General features: G+C 44.2%; 1 protein-coding gene across 1 annotated transcript; it reads left to right on the forward strand.

Moving 5' to 3' along the window:
* Window positions 1-4: 4 nt before the first annotated feature.
* LOC120988757 (vomeronasal type-2 receptor 26-like) lies at window positions 5-538 on the forward strand (the record flags this gene model as incomplete). Its single annotated transcript, XM_040416431.1, has 1 exon — window positions 5-538. A coding segment is annotated over one exon (534 nt), but the record flags the coding sequence as incomplete, so codon positions are not given.
* Window positions 539-17,889: the final 17,351 nt, after the last annotated feature.

Genomic DNA, 17,889 nt, shown 5'->3' on the forward strand with positions numbered 1-17,889 from the left:
TGCATTCATGGCCACCAAACCAGAAAGTAGTCTTAAAAGATGGATAAGTCCTCAAGTGTCCTACATGATTATTGTCTGTTGTTCGCTCCTTCAGTTACTCTTGTGTGTCATGTGGATCTCGACTTCTCCTCCATTTCAACAAATGAACACTGAAAGCAAACCTGCAACTATTGTCATTGAATGTAATGAGAACTCATCTGTTGCCTTCTGGAGTGTATTAGGGTATCTAGGTCTCTTGGCGTCCATCAGTTTTATTGTTGCCTTTCTGGTCCGGAGGCTTCCAGATAACTTCAATGAGGCCAAGTTTATCACATTTAGCATGCTGGCCTTTCTCAGTGTTTGGGTGTCTTATGTTCCAGCATCTCTCAGTTCACAAGGAAAGTATACAGTAGCCATGGAAATCTTTGCAATCCAGTCATCAAGTTGGGCCCTTGTGATCTGTATGTTTCTACCAAAATGCTTTATCATATTGTTCCGACCACAAATGAACACTAAAGAACATCTTCTAGGTAAAAAACAAAGGTCAAAAATAGGCTGATGTATATGTATACACCCATCTTGAACTTTCATCAGGATGGATTATGTCTCAACCTTAAACCAATTTAGAAGAGTACAGGCAGCACTCCCTAACTCGATTCTTGTAGAAGATGAAGGTAGATTGTCTCCCCTTTTAATGCATTGAAGATAGAGAGTCCTGACAAGGATCATACTACTTTATCCATTGGAAAAGGGGATTAGACCTAAACTGGGACCTCTCCCTGAGCTTCTTCAATGTTATGTAAATCCTTAAAGAGGTTGCCCAGGATTAACAAAACATGGCTGCAATCATCCCAGAACATGCGTTGTGTCTGATACTGCACCTCAGCCACATTCAATTCAATGGAGAAGAACTGCAATAGCCAACAAAACCTAAGAACAGGTAGAGCAGTGCTTTTAGAGGAAAGCAGCCATGTTTCTCTAATGCTGGACAGACCTTTAAATTAAATTACAAGTATGCTTATACGATGTACTATCAAAGAATAATATACAGCTAATAAGATGAAATTAATATATACAGTACAGACCAAAAGTTTGGACACACCTTCTCATTCAAAGAGTTTTCTTTATTTTCATGACTATGAAAATTGTAGATTCACACTGAAGGCATCAAAACTATGAATTAACACATGTGGAATTATATACATAACAAACAAGTGTGAAACAACTGAAAATATGTCATATTCTAGGTTCTTCAAAGTAGCCACCTTTTGCTTTGATTACTGCTTTGCACACTCTTGGCATTCTCTTGATGAGCTTCAAGAGGTAGTCCCCTGAAATGGTTTTCACTTCACAGGTGTGCCCTGTCAGGTTTAATAAGTGGGATTTCTTGCCTTATAAATGGGGGTTGGGACCATCAGTTGCGTTGAGGAGAAGTCAGGTGGATACACAGCTGATAGTCCTACTGAATAGACTGTTAGAATTCGTATTATGGCAAGAAAAAAGCAGCTAAGTAAAGAAAAAAGAGTGGCCATCATACTTTAAGAAATGAAGGTCAGTCAGTCAGCCGAAAAATTGGGAAAACTTTGAAAGTAAGGGCTATTTGACCATGAAGGAGAGTGATGGGGTGCTGCACCAGATGACCTGGCCTCCACAGTCACCGGACGTGAACCCAATCGAGATGGTTTGGGGTGAGCTGGACCGGAGAGTGAAGGCAAAAGGGCCAACAAGTGCTAAGCATCTCTGGGAACTCCTTCAAGACTGTTGGAAGACCATTTCAGGGGACTACCTCTTGAAGCTCATCAAAAGAATGCCAAGAGTGTGCAAAGCAGTAATCAAAGCAAAAGGTGGCTACTTTGAAGAACCTAGAATATGACATATTTTCAGTTGTTTCACACTTGTTTGTTATGTATAATAATTCCACATGTGTTAATTCATAGTTTTGATGCCTTCATAGTCATGAAAATAAAGAAAACTCTTTGAATGAGAAGGTGTGTCCAAACTTTTGGTCTGTACTGTATATATATATATATATATATATATATATATATATTGTAGAAAGATGCAAGAGTCCATAGTTGACGGAAGGTATGTGTCACCGAGGTTCCTGACCTTGGTGAAGTAAGAACCGGTATTTTCAGGTGTCAGCAGCAGCTAGTGCTGATTGACACTTGGATATTTTAGTATGGCTATATAGCTGATCCGGGATGGCTCTTACTAGGAGTAGTCAAAGTGATGGGTGAGTGACTACTCCCCACGTTCCAGGCCGGGTCTTGACTGGCCTATAAAAACCCAGCCAGCAGTGTCAGCTGAGAGTGGATTACTCCTCTCTGACAGTGGAGCTCTGTCAGTCTCTGTGTTGGGACCTGAGAGTTTGTGCCTGGATTAAGGCCTGCTACCTTGTTGGTGTTAAAACAGGTGGATTCAGCTTTTTCCAAGGACTTATTCTTTACTGCATGGTGTGAACAAACACCAAAATCACAAGTTGACTGTTTTCCTTGAAACTGAATTTTTAGTTTTGTCATTTACTTAATGTGTGAATAAACACTGAACTGTTTAATTCAAAGACTTTGTTATTGCCTCTATACTGCGTCCGCTAATTTGCCTACCAGAGCGAATCCCCACAATATATATATATATATACAGTGGGATGCGAAAGTTTGGGCAACCTTGTTAATAGTCATGATTTTCCTGAATAAATCGTTGGTTGTTACGATAAAAAATGTCAGTTAAATATATCATATAGGAGACACACACAGTGATATTTGAGAAGTGAAATGAAGTTTATTGGATTTACAGAAAGTGTGCTATAAATGTTTAAACAAAATTAGGCAGGTGCATAAATTTGGGCACTGTTGTCATTTTATGATTCTAAAACCTTTAGAACTAATTATTGGAACTCAAATTGGCTTGGTAAGCTCAGTGACCCCTGACCTACATACACAGGTGAATCCAATTAAGAGAAGAGTATTTAAGGGGGTCAATTGTAAGTTTCCCTCCTCTTTTAATTTTCTCTAAAGAGTAGCAACATGGGGGTCTCAAAACAACTCTCAAATGACCTGAAGACAAAGATGTTCCCATCATGGTTTAGGGGAAGGATACAGAAAGCTGTCTCAGAGATTTCAGCCGTCTGTTTCCACAGTTAGGAACATATTGAGGAAATGGAAGACCACAGGCTCAGTTCAAGTTAAGGCTCGAAGTGCAAGAAAAATCTCGGATAGACTGAAGCGACAAATGTTGAGAACAGGTCAGAGTCAAACCCACAGACCAGCACCAAAGACCTACAACATCATCTTGCTGCAGATGGAGTCACTGTGCATCGTTCAAACATCTCGGGCGCACTTACACAAAGAGATGCTGTATGCAAGAGTGATGCAGAGGAAGCCTTTCTTCCGCCCACAGCACAAAAAGTGCCGCTTGAGGTGGGCTAAAGCACAGTTGGACAAGCCAGCTTCATTTCGGAATAAGGTGCTGTGGACTGATGAAACTAAAATTGAGTGAATTTAGCCATAACAAGGGGCGTATATGCATGGAGGAAAAAGAACACTAGCATTCCAAGAAAAACACCTGCTACCTACAGTAAAATATGGTGGTGGTTCCATCATGCTGTGGGGGCTGTGTGGCCAGTGCAGGACTCGGAATCCTGTCAAAGTTGAGGGACGTAGGGATTCCACTCAGTATCACCAGATTCTGGAGACCAATTGTCCAGGAATCAGTGACAAAGCTGAAGCTGCGCCGGGGCTGGATCTTTCAACAAGACAACGACCCTAAACACGCTCAAAAATCCACTAAGGCATTTATGCAGAGGAACAAGTCCAACGTTCTGGAATGGCCATCTCCAGTCCCCAGACCTGAATTATAATTGAAAAATCTGTGGTGTGACTTAAAGAGAGCTGTCCATGCTCGGAAGCCTTCAAACCTGAATGAACTAAAGAGGTTTTTTAAAGAGGAATGGTCCAAAATACCTTCAACCAGAATCCAGACTCTCATTGGAGCCTACAGAAGCGTTTAGAGGCTGTAATTTCTGCAAAGGAGGATCTACTAAATATTGATTTCATTTCATTTTTGGTGGTGCCCAATTTTATGCACCTGCCTAATTTTGTTTAAACACCAGCTTGCACCCACCAGTTTGCATCAGGGACGGTGCTGCCACAGTTTTTTCTTTTTTTTTTAAATATATTATATATATATATAGAGATGAGAGTTCAGGGCAGCACTCCTGGTAGTAAGTATTTGGGTGCCAGCGATGAAAACACCTTACAAGGAGTATAATGTGGAGGAATAAATGACACCGCGGCTCAATCCGTTGGTGAAGAAAAAGTGGAATCCTTTATTCACCTATGCGACGTTTCGGTCCGCTTACTGGGACCATTCTCAAAAGAAGGGTGGCTCACCTGTACACTGTATGGAAAGGGTGCCATGATCTCAGTGACTCACCCTGTCACTAAATACAGATTTTATCCCTTTAAGTAACGCTGAGTGGACTATAATATATTCTTCTATTAGACGGGTGTTAGTTATATGTTGAAAGCATGGAGATCCCTTGTTACATATTGCGAGTCATTCCCATATATTCCCACATGTGGGTCTCTTAATAGGTGTCCATTCAGAGGGTTAATGACCAATTTTTCAACTGAACAATCTGTGCAAAAGATTACGATAACTATATTGATTGTTTTCCCCGTAATATGTACACGAGTTGTTTTGGTATCCTTACTCACGGTTTTGTTGTCAGGGATGGCATCCCACGTGGTCATAAGCATTACGATCTTACCTCCGAATCTTCTCTCCTGCTGTGAGTAGTAGGCTCGGTTTGTGCACTTGTAAGGGGAAACTTGTACGCTTGATTGTGGCACAGTCAGAGTGCCGAGTAGTGTGTAGAAGACAATCAGTCTTTCAGCTTCAAATGGGAACAATCCTGGAGCGCTCCATATACTATTAGGGTACAAGTTTCCCCTTTCAATTGCACGAGCCGAGCCTACTACTTACAGGCAGGAGGGAAGATTCGGAGGTAAGATCGTAATGCCTAAGACCACGTGGGACGCCACGGTAGGCACTAGACCTCCATCCCTGAACAACAAAACCGTGAGTAAGGATACCATATAGGGTTGGGCGAACCCGAACTTTACAGTAATAGTTTGGGTTCGGTGTTCGGCTATTTTATGGCGCTTTTTGAAAGGCTGCATAGCAGCCAATCAACAAGCGTTTAACTCTGTGCCCTTAGAAGCCATCACAGCCATGCCTACTCATGGCATGGCTGTGATCGGCCAGTGTAGCATGTGACCCAGCCTCTATATAAGCTGGAGTCACGTAGCGCCGCACATGTCCTGAGCTTGCCCTTTACCCCTTGGAGGTGCTGACCTGCCCTGCAGCCAGTGTATTGTCTGAACATTTGTTTAGCACGACTGGAGGGGGTTATCACAGGTTATATTTCCCAATGTTTTGGGGTGTACCCTAATTTAAAAATATATATATAAAAATTAAAACAAAAAACCAGTGTAGGCTACCTCCCCCTCCTCCAGCGACGCTTCCACCTACACCGCTACATCCACTGCCTCCTCAACCTCCTACTTCATATGGACCTTTTCCTTCTAGATCAAGATTATTATTTTTTATTTTTACATATTTTATGTTATTTTAAGGCATTTCCCTATCCACAATTGTTTGCAGAGCACTTGCCATGCTCTTAATCACATTTTGCTGGTATTTGCAGCCCTCTAGCCCTTTCCATGAAATTTTTAGAGCCATTTTAGTGCTCAAAAGTTCGGGTCCCCATTGACTTCAATTGGGTTCGGGGTCAAGTTCGGGGCCCGAACTCAAACTTTTTTGTGAAGTTCGGCCGAACCCGTCGAACCCGAACATCCATGCTCAACTCTAATACCAAAACAACTCGTGTACATATTACGGGAAAACAATCAATATAGTTATCGTGATCTTTTGCACAGATTGTCCAGTTGAAACATTGGTCATTAACCCTTGAATGGACATCTACATGAAACCCACATGTGGGAATATATGGGAATGACTCACAATATGTCACAAGGGATCTCCATGCTTTCAGTGGATATAATCAACATATAACTAAAACCCGTCTAATAGAAGAATATATTATAGTCCACCCCAGCGTTAATGTAAAGGGATAAAATCTGTGTACACAATTACTGGACATCAAGCGACATAAATGAAATTTAACAGGTAGTACTTATCAGTATAAAGCCGCGGCAACATTTTGATGTGAGAGATGCCGCTTGTGGCCACATGAAAAAAGAGATATCTGAGATATGAACTGTTATCGTGCAAAATATACCCTGAACATCGAGTGAACTGGATGGACTTGCTGATATCAATTTTAGTTTATTGACTATCTCCATTTATTGATTAACAATTGCGCTGCTATTTTATTACAGGTATTTTATTACAGGTGTTGTGGATTTGCTCGCTATTTTTTATTTTATTTATTTTTTTTATAGTTTTTTCACTTCTATATTTTATATATATTATATTTTATATTTTATATCAATTATGTATTACTATGTACCCAGCTTATAAATAAATTGTTTCTCAGAGTGATTCTGCAAGCGGAAAGCCGATCTCTCCCTTTTTCCCTTAAATATATATATATACTAGCAGAAGGACCCGGCTCTGCACGGGTATATTTCATCTATTTCATTTCATGTTTCCGTGTGTCATAAAAAGATATCAACAGTATCCTCCATAACAGTGACCTCTACAGTACCCGCCCCTTTAACAATGACCTCCACAGTGCCCGCCCCTTTAACAGTGACCTCCACAGTGGCTGCCCCATTAACATTGACCTCCACAGTGGCCGCCCCTTTAACATTGACCTCCACAGTGCCCGCCCCTTTAACATTGACAACCACACTGTCTGCCCCTTTAAAAGTGACCTCCACAGTGTCCTCCCCTTTAACAGTGACTGCCCCTTTAACCGCCTCCGGACCGCCTAACGCAGGATTGCGTTACGGAGGCGGTCGATTCATTCCTCCTTGAGACGCGAGATTTCCTGTGAACGCGTGCACACAGGAGCGCGCGTTAACAGGATCGGAAGGTAAACGAGCTGATCTACAGCCTGCCAGCGGCGATCATTCTCTGGAAGGCTGTAGATGCGATTTTTTTAACCCTTGAAAGGTATATTAGACGCTGTTTTGTTAACAGCGTCTAATATACCTGCTACCTGGTCCTCTGGTGGTCCCTTTTACTTGGATCGACCACCAGAGGACACAGGCAGCTCTGTAAGTAGCACCAAACACCACTACACTATACCCCCCCTGTCACTTAATAACCCCTTATTAACCCCTGATCACCCCATATAGACTCCCTGATCACCCCCCTGTCATTGATCACCCCCCTGTAAGGATCCATTCAGACGTCCGTATGTGTTTTGCAGATCCGCAAAACACGGACACCGCGGATCCGCAAAACACGGACACCGGCAATGTGCTTTCCGCATTTTGCGGATCCGCACATTGCCAGAACTATATAGAAAATGCCTTTTCTTGTCCGCAATTGCGGACAAGAATAGGACATGTTCTATAGGCTCTACAAAAAACGCAGTGTTCGCCCGATCAGGCCTGATCTTGTGCGCACACTTGCGTTCAGTCCGCCCCACCGCAGTGACAGAATTATTTTTTTTTCTGATCACTGCAAAAACACTGTAAAATCGCTGCGGCGCTATAAAAAGATCACTTTTGAAGGGCATGGCGAGTTCATAGAAGATTATTTTTTTTTTCACAAGTTAGCAGAATTTTTTTTTGTTTTTTCTTACAAAGTCTCATATTACACTAACTTGTGACAAAAAATAAAATCTCACATGAACTCACCATACCCCTCATGGAATCCAAAAGCGTAAAATTTTTTAGACATTTATATTCCAGACTTCTTCTCACGCTTTAGGGCCCCTAAAATGCCAGGGCAGTATAAATACCCCACATGTGACCCCATTTTGGAAAGAAGACACCCCAAGGTATTTCGTGAGGGGCATGACGAGTTCATGTAAAATTTTATTTTTTGTCACAAGTTAGTGGAATATGAGACCTAAATAAAATAATTTTCCGCTAACTTGTGCCCAAAAAAAATATTCTAGAAACTCGCCATCTCCCCCGGAATACCTTGGGGTGTCTTCTTTCCAAAATGGGGTCACTTGTGGGGTATTTATACTGCCCTGGTATTTTAGGGGCCCTAAAGCGTGAGAAGTAGTTTGGAATCCAAACGCGTAAAAAATGTCCTGTGAAATCGTAAAGAATCTCATTGGAATTTGGGCCCCTTTGCGCACTAGGCCACAAAAAAGTGTCACACATGTGGTGGGGGGGATATCGCCGAACTCAGTAGACCAGAGTGGGCAATGTGATTTTGTGTGTAGTTTTACATATACTCATACTGTGTGTGAGCAAATATCTCTGTAATTGACCATCGTTTAAAAAAAAATTATGTAACAAGCAAGGGTATATGTAAAACTATACACCCCAAAACACATTGCCCTATTCTCCTGAGTACGGTGATACCCTCTGTGTGACATCTTATATGCAGCCTCGGTGCGTAAAGGGGCCAAAAGTCCAACAAGTACCTTTAGGCTTTACAGGGTTGCTCACAATTTAGCCCGCCACAAAATGCAGAACAGTAAACACACCCACAAATGACCCTATTTTGGAAAGTAGACACCCCAAGGTATTCGGTGAGGGGCATATTGAGGTCCATGAAAGATTGAACTTTTGCCACAAGTTAGCGGAAAGGGAGACTTTGTGAGAAAAAACAAAAAAAAAAATCTATTCCGCTAACTTGTGCCAAAAAAAATACTTACTATGAACTCGCCATGCCCCTCACGGAATCCTTGGGTTGTCTTCTTTCCAAAATGGGGTCACATGTGGGGTATTTATACTGCCCTGGCATTTTAGGGGCCCTAAAGCGTAGAAGAAGTCTGGAATCCAATGCCCTCCTAAAAGATTCTCATTGGAATTTGGGCCCCTTTGCGCACCTAGGCTGCAAAAAAGTGTCACACATATGGTATCGCTGTACTCAGGAGAAGTAGGGCAATGTGTTTTGGGGTGTCTTTTTATATATACCCATGCTGGGTGAGAGAAATATCTCTGTAAAATGACAACTTTGTATCAAAAAATGGGAAAAGTTATCTGTTACAGAGATATTTAATCTCACACAGTATGGGTATATGTAAAATACACCCCAAAACACATTGCCCTACTTCTCCTGAGTACGGCGATACCACATGTGTGACACTTTTTTGCAGCCTAGGTGCGTAAAGGGGCCCAAATTCCAAAGAGTAACTTGGCGATTAAACAGGGCATTTTTTAGACATTTATATTCCAGACTTCTTCTCACGCTTTAGGGCCCCTAAAATGCCAGGGCAGTATAAATACCCCACATGTGACCCCATTTCGGAAAGAAGAAACCCCAAGGTATTCCGTGAGGGTTATGGTGAGTTCATGTGAGATTTTATTTTTTGACACAAGTTAGTGGAATATGAGACTTTGTAAGAAAAAAAAAAAAAAAAACATTTTCCCGCTAACTTGTGCCAAAAAAAATAATTTAGGAACTCGCCATGCCCCTCAACGGAATACCTTGGGGTGTCTTCTTTCCAAAATGGGGTCACATGTGGGGTATTTATACTGCCCTGGCATTTTAGGGCCCTAAAGCGTGAGAAGAAGTCTGGAATCCAAATGCCCTCCTAAAAGATTCTCATTGGAATTTGGCCCCTTTGCGCACCTAGGCTGCAAAAAAGTGTCACACTGTGGTATCGCACATACTGTGTTTTGGGGTGTCTTTTTACATATACCCATGCTGGGTGAGAGAAATATCTCTCTAAAATGACAACTTTGTATGAAAAAATGGGAAAAGTTGACTTTTAGAGAGATATTTCTCTCACCCAGCATGAGCATGGGTATATGTAAAAATACACCCCAAAACACATTGCCCTACTTCTTCTTAGTACGGTGATACCACATGTGTGACACTTTTTTGCAGCCTAGGTGCCCAAAGGGGCCCAAATTCTAAAGAGCACCTTTAGGATTTCACAGGACATTTTTTAGGCATTGGGATTCCAGACTTCTTCTCATGCTTTAGGTCCCCTAAAATGCCAGGGCAGTATAAATACCCCACAAGTGACCCCATTTTGGAAAGAAGACACCCCAAGGTATTTCGTGATGGGCATAGTGAGTTCATGGAAGTTTTTATTTTTTGTCACAAGTTAGTGGAATATGAGACTTTGTAAGAAAAAAATCAATAAAAAAAAAATCATCATTTTCCGCTAACTTGTGACAAAAAATTAAAACTTCTATGAACTCACTATGCCCATCAGTGAATACCTTCGGGTGTCTACTTTCCGAAATGGGGTCATTTGTGGGGTGTTTCTACTGTCTGGGCTTTGTAGAACCTCAGGAAACATGACAGGTGCTCAGAAAGTCAGAGCTGCTTCAAAATGCGGAAATTCACATTTTTGTACCATAGTTTGTAAACGCTATAACTTTTGCGCAAACCAATAAATATACACTTATTGCATTTTTGTTATCAAAGACATGTAGAACAATAATTTATATAGAAATGTCGTTTTATTTGAAAAATTTTACAACTGAAAGTGAAAAATGTCATTTTTTTGCAAAAAATTCGGTCAATTTCGATTAATAACAAAAAATGTAAAAATGTCAGCAGCAATTAAATACCACCAAATGAAAGCTCTATTAGTGGAGAAGAAAAGGAGGTAAAATTCATTTGGGTGGTAAGTTGTATGACTGAGCAATAATCCGTGAAAGTAGTGTAGGTCAGAAGTGTAAAAAGTGGTCTGGTCATTAAGGGGGTTTAAGCTAGGGCAGTGGTCGGCAAGCCGCGGCTCGCGAGCCACATGCGGCTCTTTTGATCCTTCACTGCGGCTCTTTGGTTTGGGCTGGCGCAGGGGCGTAGCGTGGGGGGGGGGGCCGTTGCCCCGGGCGCAAATTTGCAGGGGGCGCCAGGCGGCAAACACTTCAATGAGGGTCATGGGAGGTTCTTCCTCATAGGTTTCAGCCTGAAGCCTATGAGGCAGTAGAGCGAGCGTAGTGTAAGAGAATGTAGTTGATCCTGGGAGGTATGATGATGTCAAGGGAAGAGGCGGAGTCTCGTCGTCCAGTGGGCGCGGCCTAACGATGTGCGGGAGATTCTACAGAGCAGGAGCAGAGTGTGAAGGTAAGTATGTGGAGGAGAATAGTGACTGTCTGTTATTTTTACTTGGGGGGGCTTTTTGCAGGGGCTGAAGGGAGAAGGAATCGGGGGGGGGGATATTATTTACATGGGACTGTATGCTGGAGAGGCTGAAGGCAGGGGGGGGTGATATTTTACATGGGACTGTATGCTGGAGGGGCTAAGGCAGGGAAGTGATGTGTTTTACATGGGACTGTATGCTGGAGAGGCTGAAGGCAGAGGGGGGTGATATTTTACATGGGACTGTATGCTGGAGGGGCTAAGGCAGGGAAGTGATGTGTTTTACATGGGACTGTATGCTGGAGGGGCTGAAGGCAGGGGGGGTGATATTTTACATGGGACTGTATGCTGGAGGGGCTAAGGCAGGGAAGTGATGTGTTTTACATGGGACTGTATGCTGGAGGGGCTGAAGGCAGAGGGGGGTTGTATTTTACATGGGACTATATGCTGGAGGGGCTGAAGGCAGGGGGAGTGATGCATTTTATTAGGCTACTTTCCCACTAGCGTTCAGAGCGGATCCGTCTGGTGTCTGCCCAGACAGATCCGCTCATATAATGCAGACTTGGGATCCGTTCAGAACGGATCCGTCTGCATTATATTGTAGAAAAATTTCTAAGTGTGAAAGTAGCTTCAGACGGATCCGTCCAGACTTTACATTGAAAGTCAATGGGGGCGGATCCGTTTGAAAATTGAGCCATATTGTGTCATCTTCAAACGGATCCGTCCCCATTGACTTACATTGTAAGTCTGGACGGATCCGCTTGCCTCCGCACGGCCAGGCGGACACCCGAACGCTGCAAGCTGCGTTCAGGTGTCTGCTTGCTGAGCGGAGCGGAGGCTGAACGCTGCCAGACTGATGCATTCTCAGCGGATCCGCGTCCACTCAGAATGCATTGGGGCTGGACGGATGCGTTCGGGGCCGCTTGTGAGCCCCTTCAAACGGAATTCACAAGCGGAACCCCAAACGCAAGTGTGAAAGTAGCTGGGACTGTGCAAGGAGGGCTGGAAGGCGGGGAGTGATGTATTTTACATGAGACTGTATGCTGGAGGGGCTGAAGGCAGGGGGAAGGTTGTATCTTACATGGGACTGTATGCTGAAGGGGGGCATAATTATTACTATAATACTACAGGGGGGGCCATTTTAATATTAATAATATTAATACAGAGGAGGAAATAATAATAATAATATAGAGGGGCCAGTATATATTATAATTATACAGAGGGCATTATAGTTATGGGAACTACAGGGGAGGGGAGGTCTGTTATCTGAGGATGATAGTAAAGTGAGAAATCCAAAACATTTTCTGTGAAACTCTACAGGGATGAGACGCGGCTGAAAGAAGGTGTCATGACGGTCCTATCTCCGAATGAAGATGCTGAGGAAAGTCTACATCACAGGAGAGGTCACTGGATGTAACAGGTATGGTGCGGTCTTCTCCTGTATTTTTTCATAGCAATGTATGTTATGTCCATACAAATATCTGTTTGGGGGGGGGGGGGGGGGGGTGGATATAGAATTTGGGCCACACTGCCGACGCCTGGCCCCAGACTTCAGGTCACACTGTGCGTGTCCTGAATTCTGGGGCTCACACCCATCACCCATCTACTACATTATCTGTACTCAGAGTTATCCCTGTGTTACCTGTGGTGTTACATAGGACTGCAAATGACATCTACTGCATTATTTGTAAAAAGGGGAGTGGTCACAGGTTGGGGGCGCAATACTTGGCTTGCCCCGGGTGCTGGCAACCTACGCTACGCCACTGGGCTGGCGGGTGGGCGGCCGTGCAGCCATATCGCGCCGCTCAAGCTGCTTGTAAATTGTCCGTCATGCGCCTCCTGCCCCGTCTGTCTGCTCCTTCCACTTTATGAATGAAGCAGGCAGGCGGGGCAGGAGGCGCATGACGGAGGGAGAGATGTCACGCTGCGCACAGCAGCAGAAGAGCGGGCAGCGCGGCTCTAGTTCGGCTGCCCACTGTGAGGAGGGGTGGAGGGGTGAAGAGGCCGCCGCTCAGGAGGAACGAAATGTCCTGCACCAGAAAGGTAGGAGCTGCCCCCTGTGTGCACTGCACCGGCCCCACCGCAAGTGTCCCTGCCCCCTTCCTTCACCCCACTAATACATTACTTACTGGAAGGCACTTATGGGGGATATCTGTGGATGGCTCACTTATGGGGGATATCTGTGGAGGGCACTTATGGGGGATATCTGTGGAGGGCACTTATGGGGGATATCTGTGGATGACACATATATAGCATCTTATGCTGTATATGTGTCATCCACAGATATCCCCCATAAGTGCGTCATCCACAGATATCCCCCATAAGTGCGTCATCCACAGATATCCCCCATAAGTGCGTCATCCACATTACATCCACATCTGCAGACAAGTTTAAGAAAAGTAAAAAATGATAACGATAAAATGAAATAATAATCAAGATCCAAATAAAAGAAAGTGCATATAAAAGTATTCAAAAACACACTCTGGGCTCATGCCCACGAATGTAAGGGCGCCGTGCCTGTGCTGCGGACCGCAAATAGCGGTCCTCAATGCACGGACACAGACCATGGGGCAGCTGCATGAGGATCGCGGACCCATTCACTTGAATGGGGTTCGCGATCCGCATCGGACTGCCCGCACCGCAAAAAAGTAGCACATGCTGAAGTGAATGGGTCCATGATGCGTGCTGCACACGGCCGTGTACAGCCCGCATCATGGACCCATTCACTCCAATGGGTCCAGGATCGGGGATATGAGTGCTACAGTGTGCTTCGGTGGTGCTTCTGGCTGTGCCTCCGCACCGCAAAAAAGTAGTGCATGCGCCCGGATCCTGGACCCCTTGAAGTGAATGGGTCCTTGATGCGGGCTGCACACGGCCGTGTGCAGCACGCATCATGGACCCATTCACTTCAGCATGCGCTACTTTTTTGCGGGCACACGGTCGTGTGCATGAGCCTAATAGTCCTCACTGGTACTGTTGATGCAATATTTTAGGTTTTAAAAATGTGGCTCTTGTAAGAAATTCCAATCGTGGTTTTGGCGATATTTGGCTCAGTTGACAAAAAAGGTTGCCCACCACTGAGCTAGGGGAACTGAGGTGGTTAAAAGTGACCTCCACAGTATCCGCCCCTTTAACAGTGACCTCCACAGTGCCAATCTCTTTAATAGTAACCTCCACAGTGCCCACCCCTTTAACAGTGAACCCACAGTGCCGGTGCTCGGGCTCAGACATGTCCTCCAAGTAGGATATATTGGTTAATCTCTCAATTTTACACCAGTATTAGGTTTAGTAAGACCGCAGAGTGCACCTGTCTTTATTATTGTTATATTATTCTTGATGTTTATCACATCCACACATTTGCTATCCTGTGTAGGATGTCCATTGTGGTACTTGTGGTCCGCTGCAGGCATCCTCCATTGTATGCATTTTTGCTTGGGGTTGCCATTATCAAGCGGACCTGTCCCCCCTGTATAAATGCACCACTGCATATGGGGTTGAGCACTTCCTGCTTTTTAACCCCTTAAGCACCGGGCTCATTTTCACCTTAAAGGGCTTCTGTCACCCCACTAAAGTAATTTTTTTTTTTGGGGCTAGTTAAATTAGTTATATAGCGATATATGAAAATATAATTGTGTTACTTACTTTGATCCTGCAGTTTATTCAAAAAACAAAGTTTTATCATATGCAAATTCGGTCTCTACCAGCAAGTAGGGCGGCTACTTGCTGGTAGCTGCTGCAGAAATCCGCCCCCTCCTCTTGTTGATTGACAGGGCCAGCCGGGATCTCCTCCTCCGGCCGGCCCTGTCGGCGTTTCAAAAATCGCACGCCTGTGTTGATTCGGCGCAGGCGCTCTGGAGATGAGGAGGCTCGTCTCCTCAGAACTCCCTCAGTGCGCCTGCTCCGATGACGTCTTCTCTTTCGGTGATGTCATCGGCGCAGGCGCACTGAGGGAGTTCTGAGGAGACGAGCCTCCTCATCTCAGAGCGCCTGCGCCGAATCAACACAGGCGTGCGATTTTTGAAATGCCGACAGGGCTGGCCGGAGGAGGAGATCCCGGCTGGCCCTGTCAATCAACACGACGAGAGGGCGGATTTCTGCAGCAGCTACCAGCAAGTAGCCGCCCTACTTGCTGGTAGAGACCGAATTTGCATATGATAAAACTTCGTTTTTTGAATAAACTGCTGGATCAAAGTAAGTGACACAATTATATTTTCAAATATCGCTATATAACTAATTTAACTAGCCCCAAAAAAAAAAATCACTTTAGTGGGGTGACCGAAGCCCTTTAAGGACCAGGCCATTTTTTGCAAATCTGACCAGTGTGACTTTATGCATTTATAACTCTATGATGCTTTTACCTATCATACTGATTTTGAGATTGTTTTTTTCGTGACATATTCTACTTACCTCATTTCTTTGTGAAAATTTTTTGCATTTTTCTAAATTTGAAACTCTCTGCTTGTAAGAAAAATGGACATGCCAAATAAATTATATATTGATTTGCATATTCAATATGTCTACTTTATGTTGGCATCATAAAGTTGATATGTTTTACTTTTTGAAGACGTTAGAGGGCTTCAAAGTTGAGCAACAATTTTCCAATTTTTCATGAAAATTTTAAAATCAGATTTTTTCAGGGACCAGTTCAGTTTTGAAGTGAATTTGAGGGTCTTTATGTTAGAAATTCCACATAAATGACCCCATTATGAAAAATGCGCCCCTAAAGTATTCAAAATGACATTCATAAAGTTTGTTAACCCTTTAAGTGTTTCACAGGAATAGCTGCAAAGTGGAGAAGAAAATTCAAAATCTCCTTTTTTTACACTAACACGTTCTTGTAGCCTCTCTTATTTAATTTTTACAAGTGTTAAAAGGAGAAAAAGCGCCACAAAATTCGTAGCCCAATTTTTCCAGAGTCAGAAAATACCTCATATGTGGATGTAGAGTGATCTGCGGGTAAACTACACGGCTCAGAAGAGAAGGTGCGCCATTGAGATTTTGGACAGAGAATTTTACTGAAATGTTTTTTGGGGGGCATGTCACATTTATGAAGCCCCCATGGTGCCAGAACAGCAAGAAACCCCCACATGGCACACCATTTAGGAAACTAGACCCCTCAAGGTACATAACAAGGGGTCTAGTTTAGGAAGCCCCCATGGTGCCAGAACAGCAATAAATCCCCACATGGCACACCATTTAGGAAACTAGACCCCCTCAAGGTACATAGCAAGGGGTCTAGTTTCCTAAATGGTGTGCCATGTGGTGATTTATTGCTTTTCTGGCACCATGGGGGTTTCCTAAATGTGACATGCCCCCCCAAAAAATTGGAAGACTGTGTACAAATAAATAAAAATGGGGGAAGGGGATTATAAATTTAGTACTCCATGGAAGTGTTGTACTTCCTGAAGCAACCGTTAATGCAGAGGCCTGGATGATCAGGGCACGTGTCACACTGAGTCGTGGTGTCCTTCCGTATCCCCCTCCTGTTACACACTCTGCACTTTTTTTGGTACAGTCCCTTCTTTCCAGTATGGGGGACCACACCTGGAAAGTGTTGGCCAGGGACGATCCGCGTGCCTCCAGTTCCCGAGGTACTCCTGCCTGCTCTTTCCCGGTCACAAAAGATCAGGGCCTTGAGGACTGCCTCATAGAACTGGAGGAATTTCCCTGTGTTGCCAGCGCTCCGGGACAGCACAAAAGAGTTGTACAAGGCAACCTGCAACAAGTAGACTGCAACTTTTTTGTACCATGTCCGGGTTTTGCGCATGGCATTATATGGCTTGAGGACTTGATCAGAGAGATCAACTCCTCCCCAATACCGATTGTAGTCCACAATACAATTGGGCTTAAGCAACGGTGCGGCAGTACCTCGCACAGGGACAGGGGGGATGCCATTACCGTGAATTGTGGACAGTACAAAGACATCCCTCTTGTCCTTATATCTGACCAGCAACAGGTTTTCACTGGTAAGGGCATGGGTCTCACCCCTGGGGATAGGTACCTGAAGGGGGTGGTTAGGGAGGCCTCGTTGACTTTTCCACACGGTCCCACAAGCGGACGTGGATCTGGCGGCGAGGGACTGGAACAAGGGGATACTAGTATAAAAGTTATGCACGTACAGGTGGTAACCCTTATCTAGCTGTGGGTGCATAAGGTCCCACACAAGTTTCCCGCTAACACCCAGAGTGGGGGGACATTCTGGGGGTAAAATACAGGAATCTCGCTCCTCGTACACACAAAACTTGAAAGTGTACTCTGAGGTACTCTCACAAAGTTTGTACAGCTTCACGCCATACCTTGCCCGCTTAGTGAGAATGTACTGGCGGAAACTGAGTCTCCTCTTGAAAGCAATGAGAGACTCTTCAACAGCAACCTCCCTTCCAGGTACATTTTAGCTCCAAGTGACCGATGACCGGCCTGATTTTGTACAGGCGGTCATAGGCAGGATCACCTCGGGGAGGACATGCTGTATTATCTGCATAATGCAGGCATTTTCGAATGGCCTCAAAATGGCAATGTGTCATGGCCATACAGTAAAGTGGGTTTATAAATAATAAAGAATAAGCCTCAAAAAGTACGTTGCCTAGTGGCGTCGCAGGTCCCAGTGGTGAAGTGGGTAAAGTTCAAACAGGTGAAAGCGTTTCTTTTTGCCGGACCGCGCTGCCTCAGAAGTCACAGGAAATCCACATTCGAAGCCGGTCAAATAATCAC

The sequence above is a fragment of the Bufo bufo genome, chromosome 1 (assembly GCF_905171765.1).
Source record: "Bufo bufo chromosome 1, aBufBuf1.1, whole genome shotgun sequence".
NCBI classification, from domain to species: domain Eukaryota; kingdom Metazoa; phylum Chordata; class Amphibia; order Anura; family Bufonidae; genus Bufo; species Bufo bufo.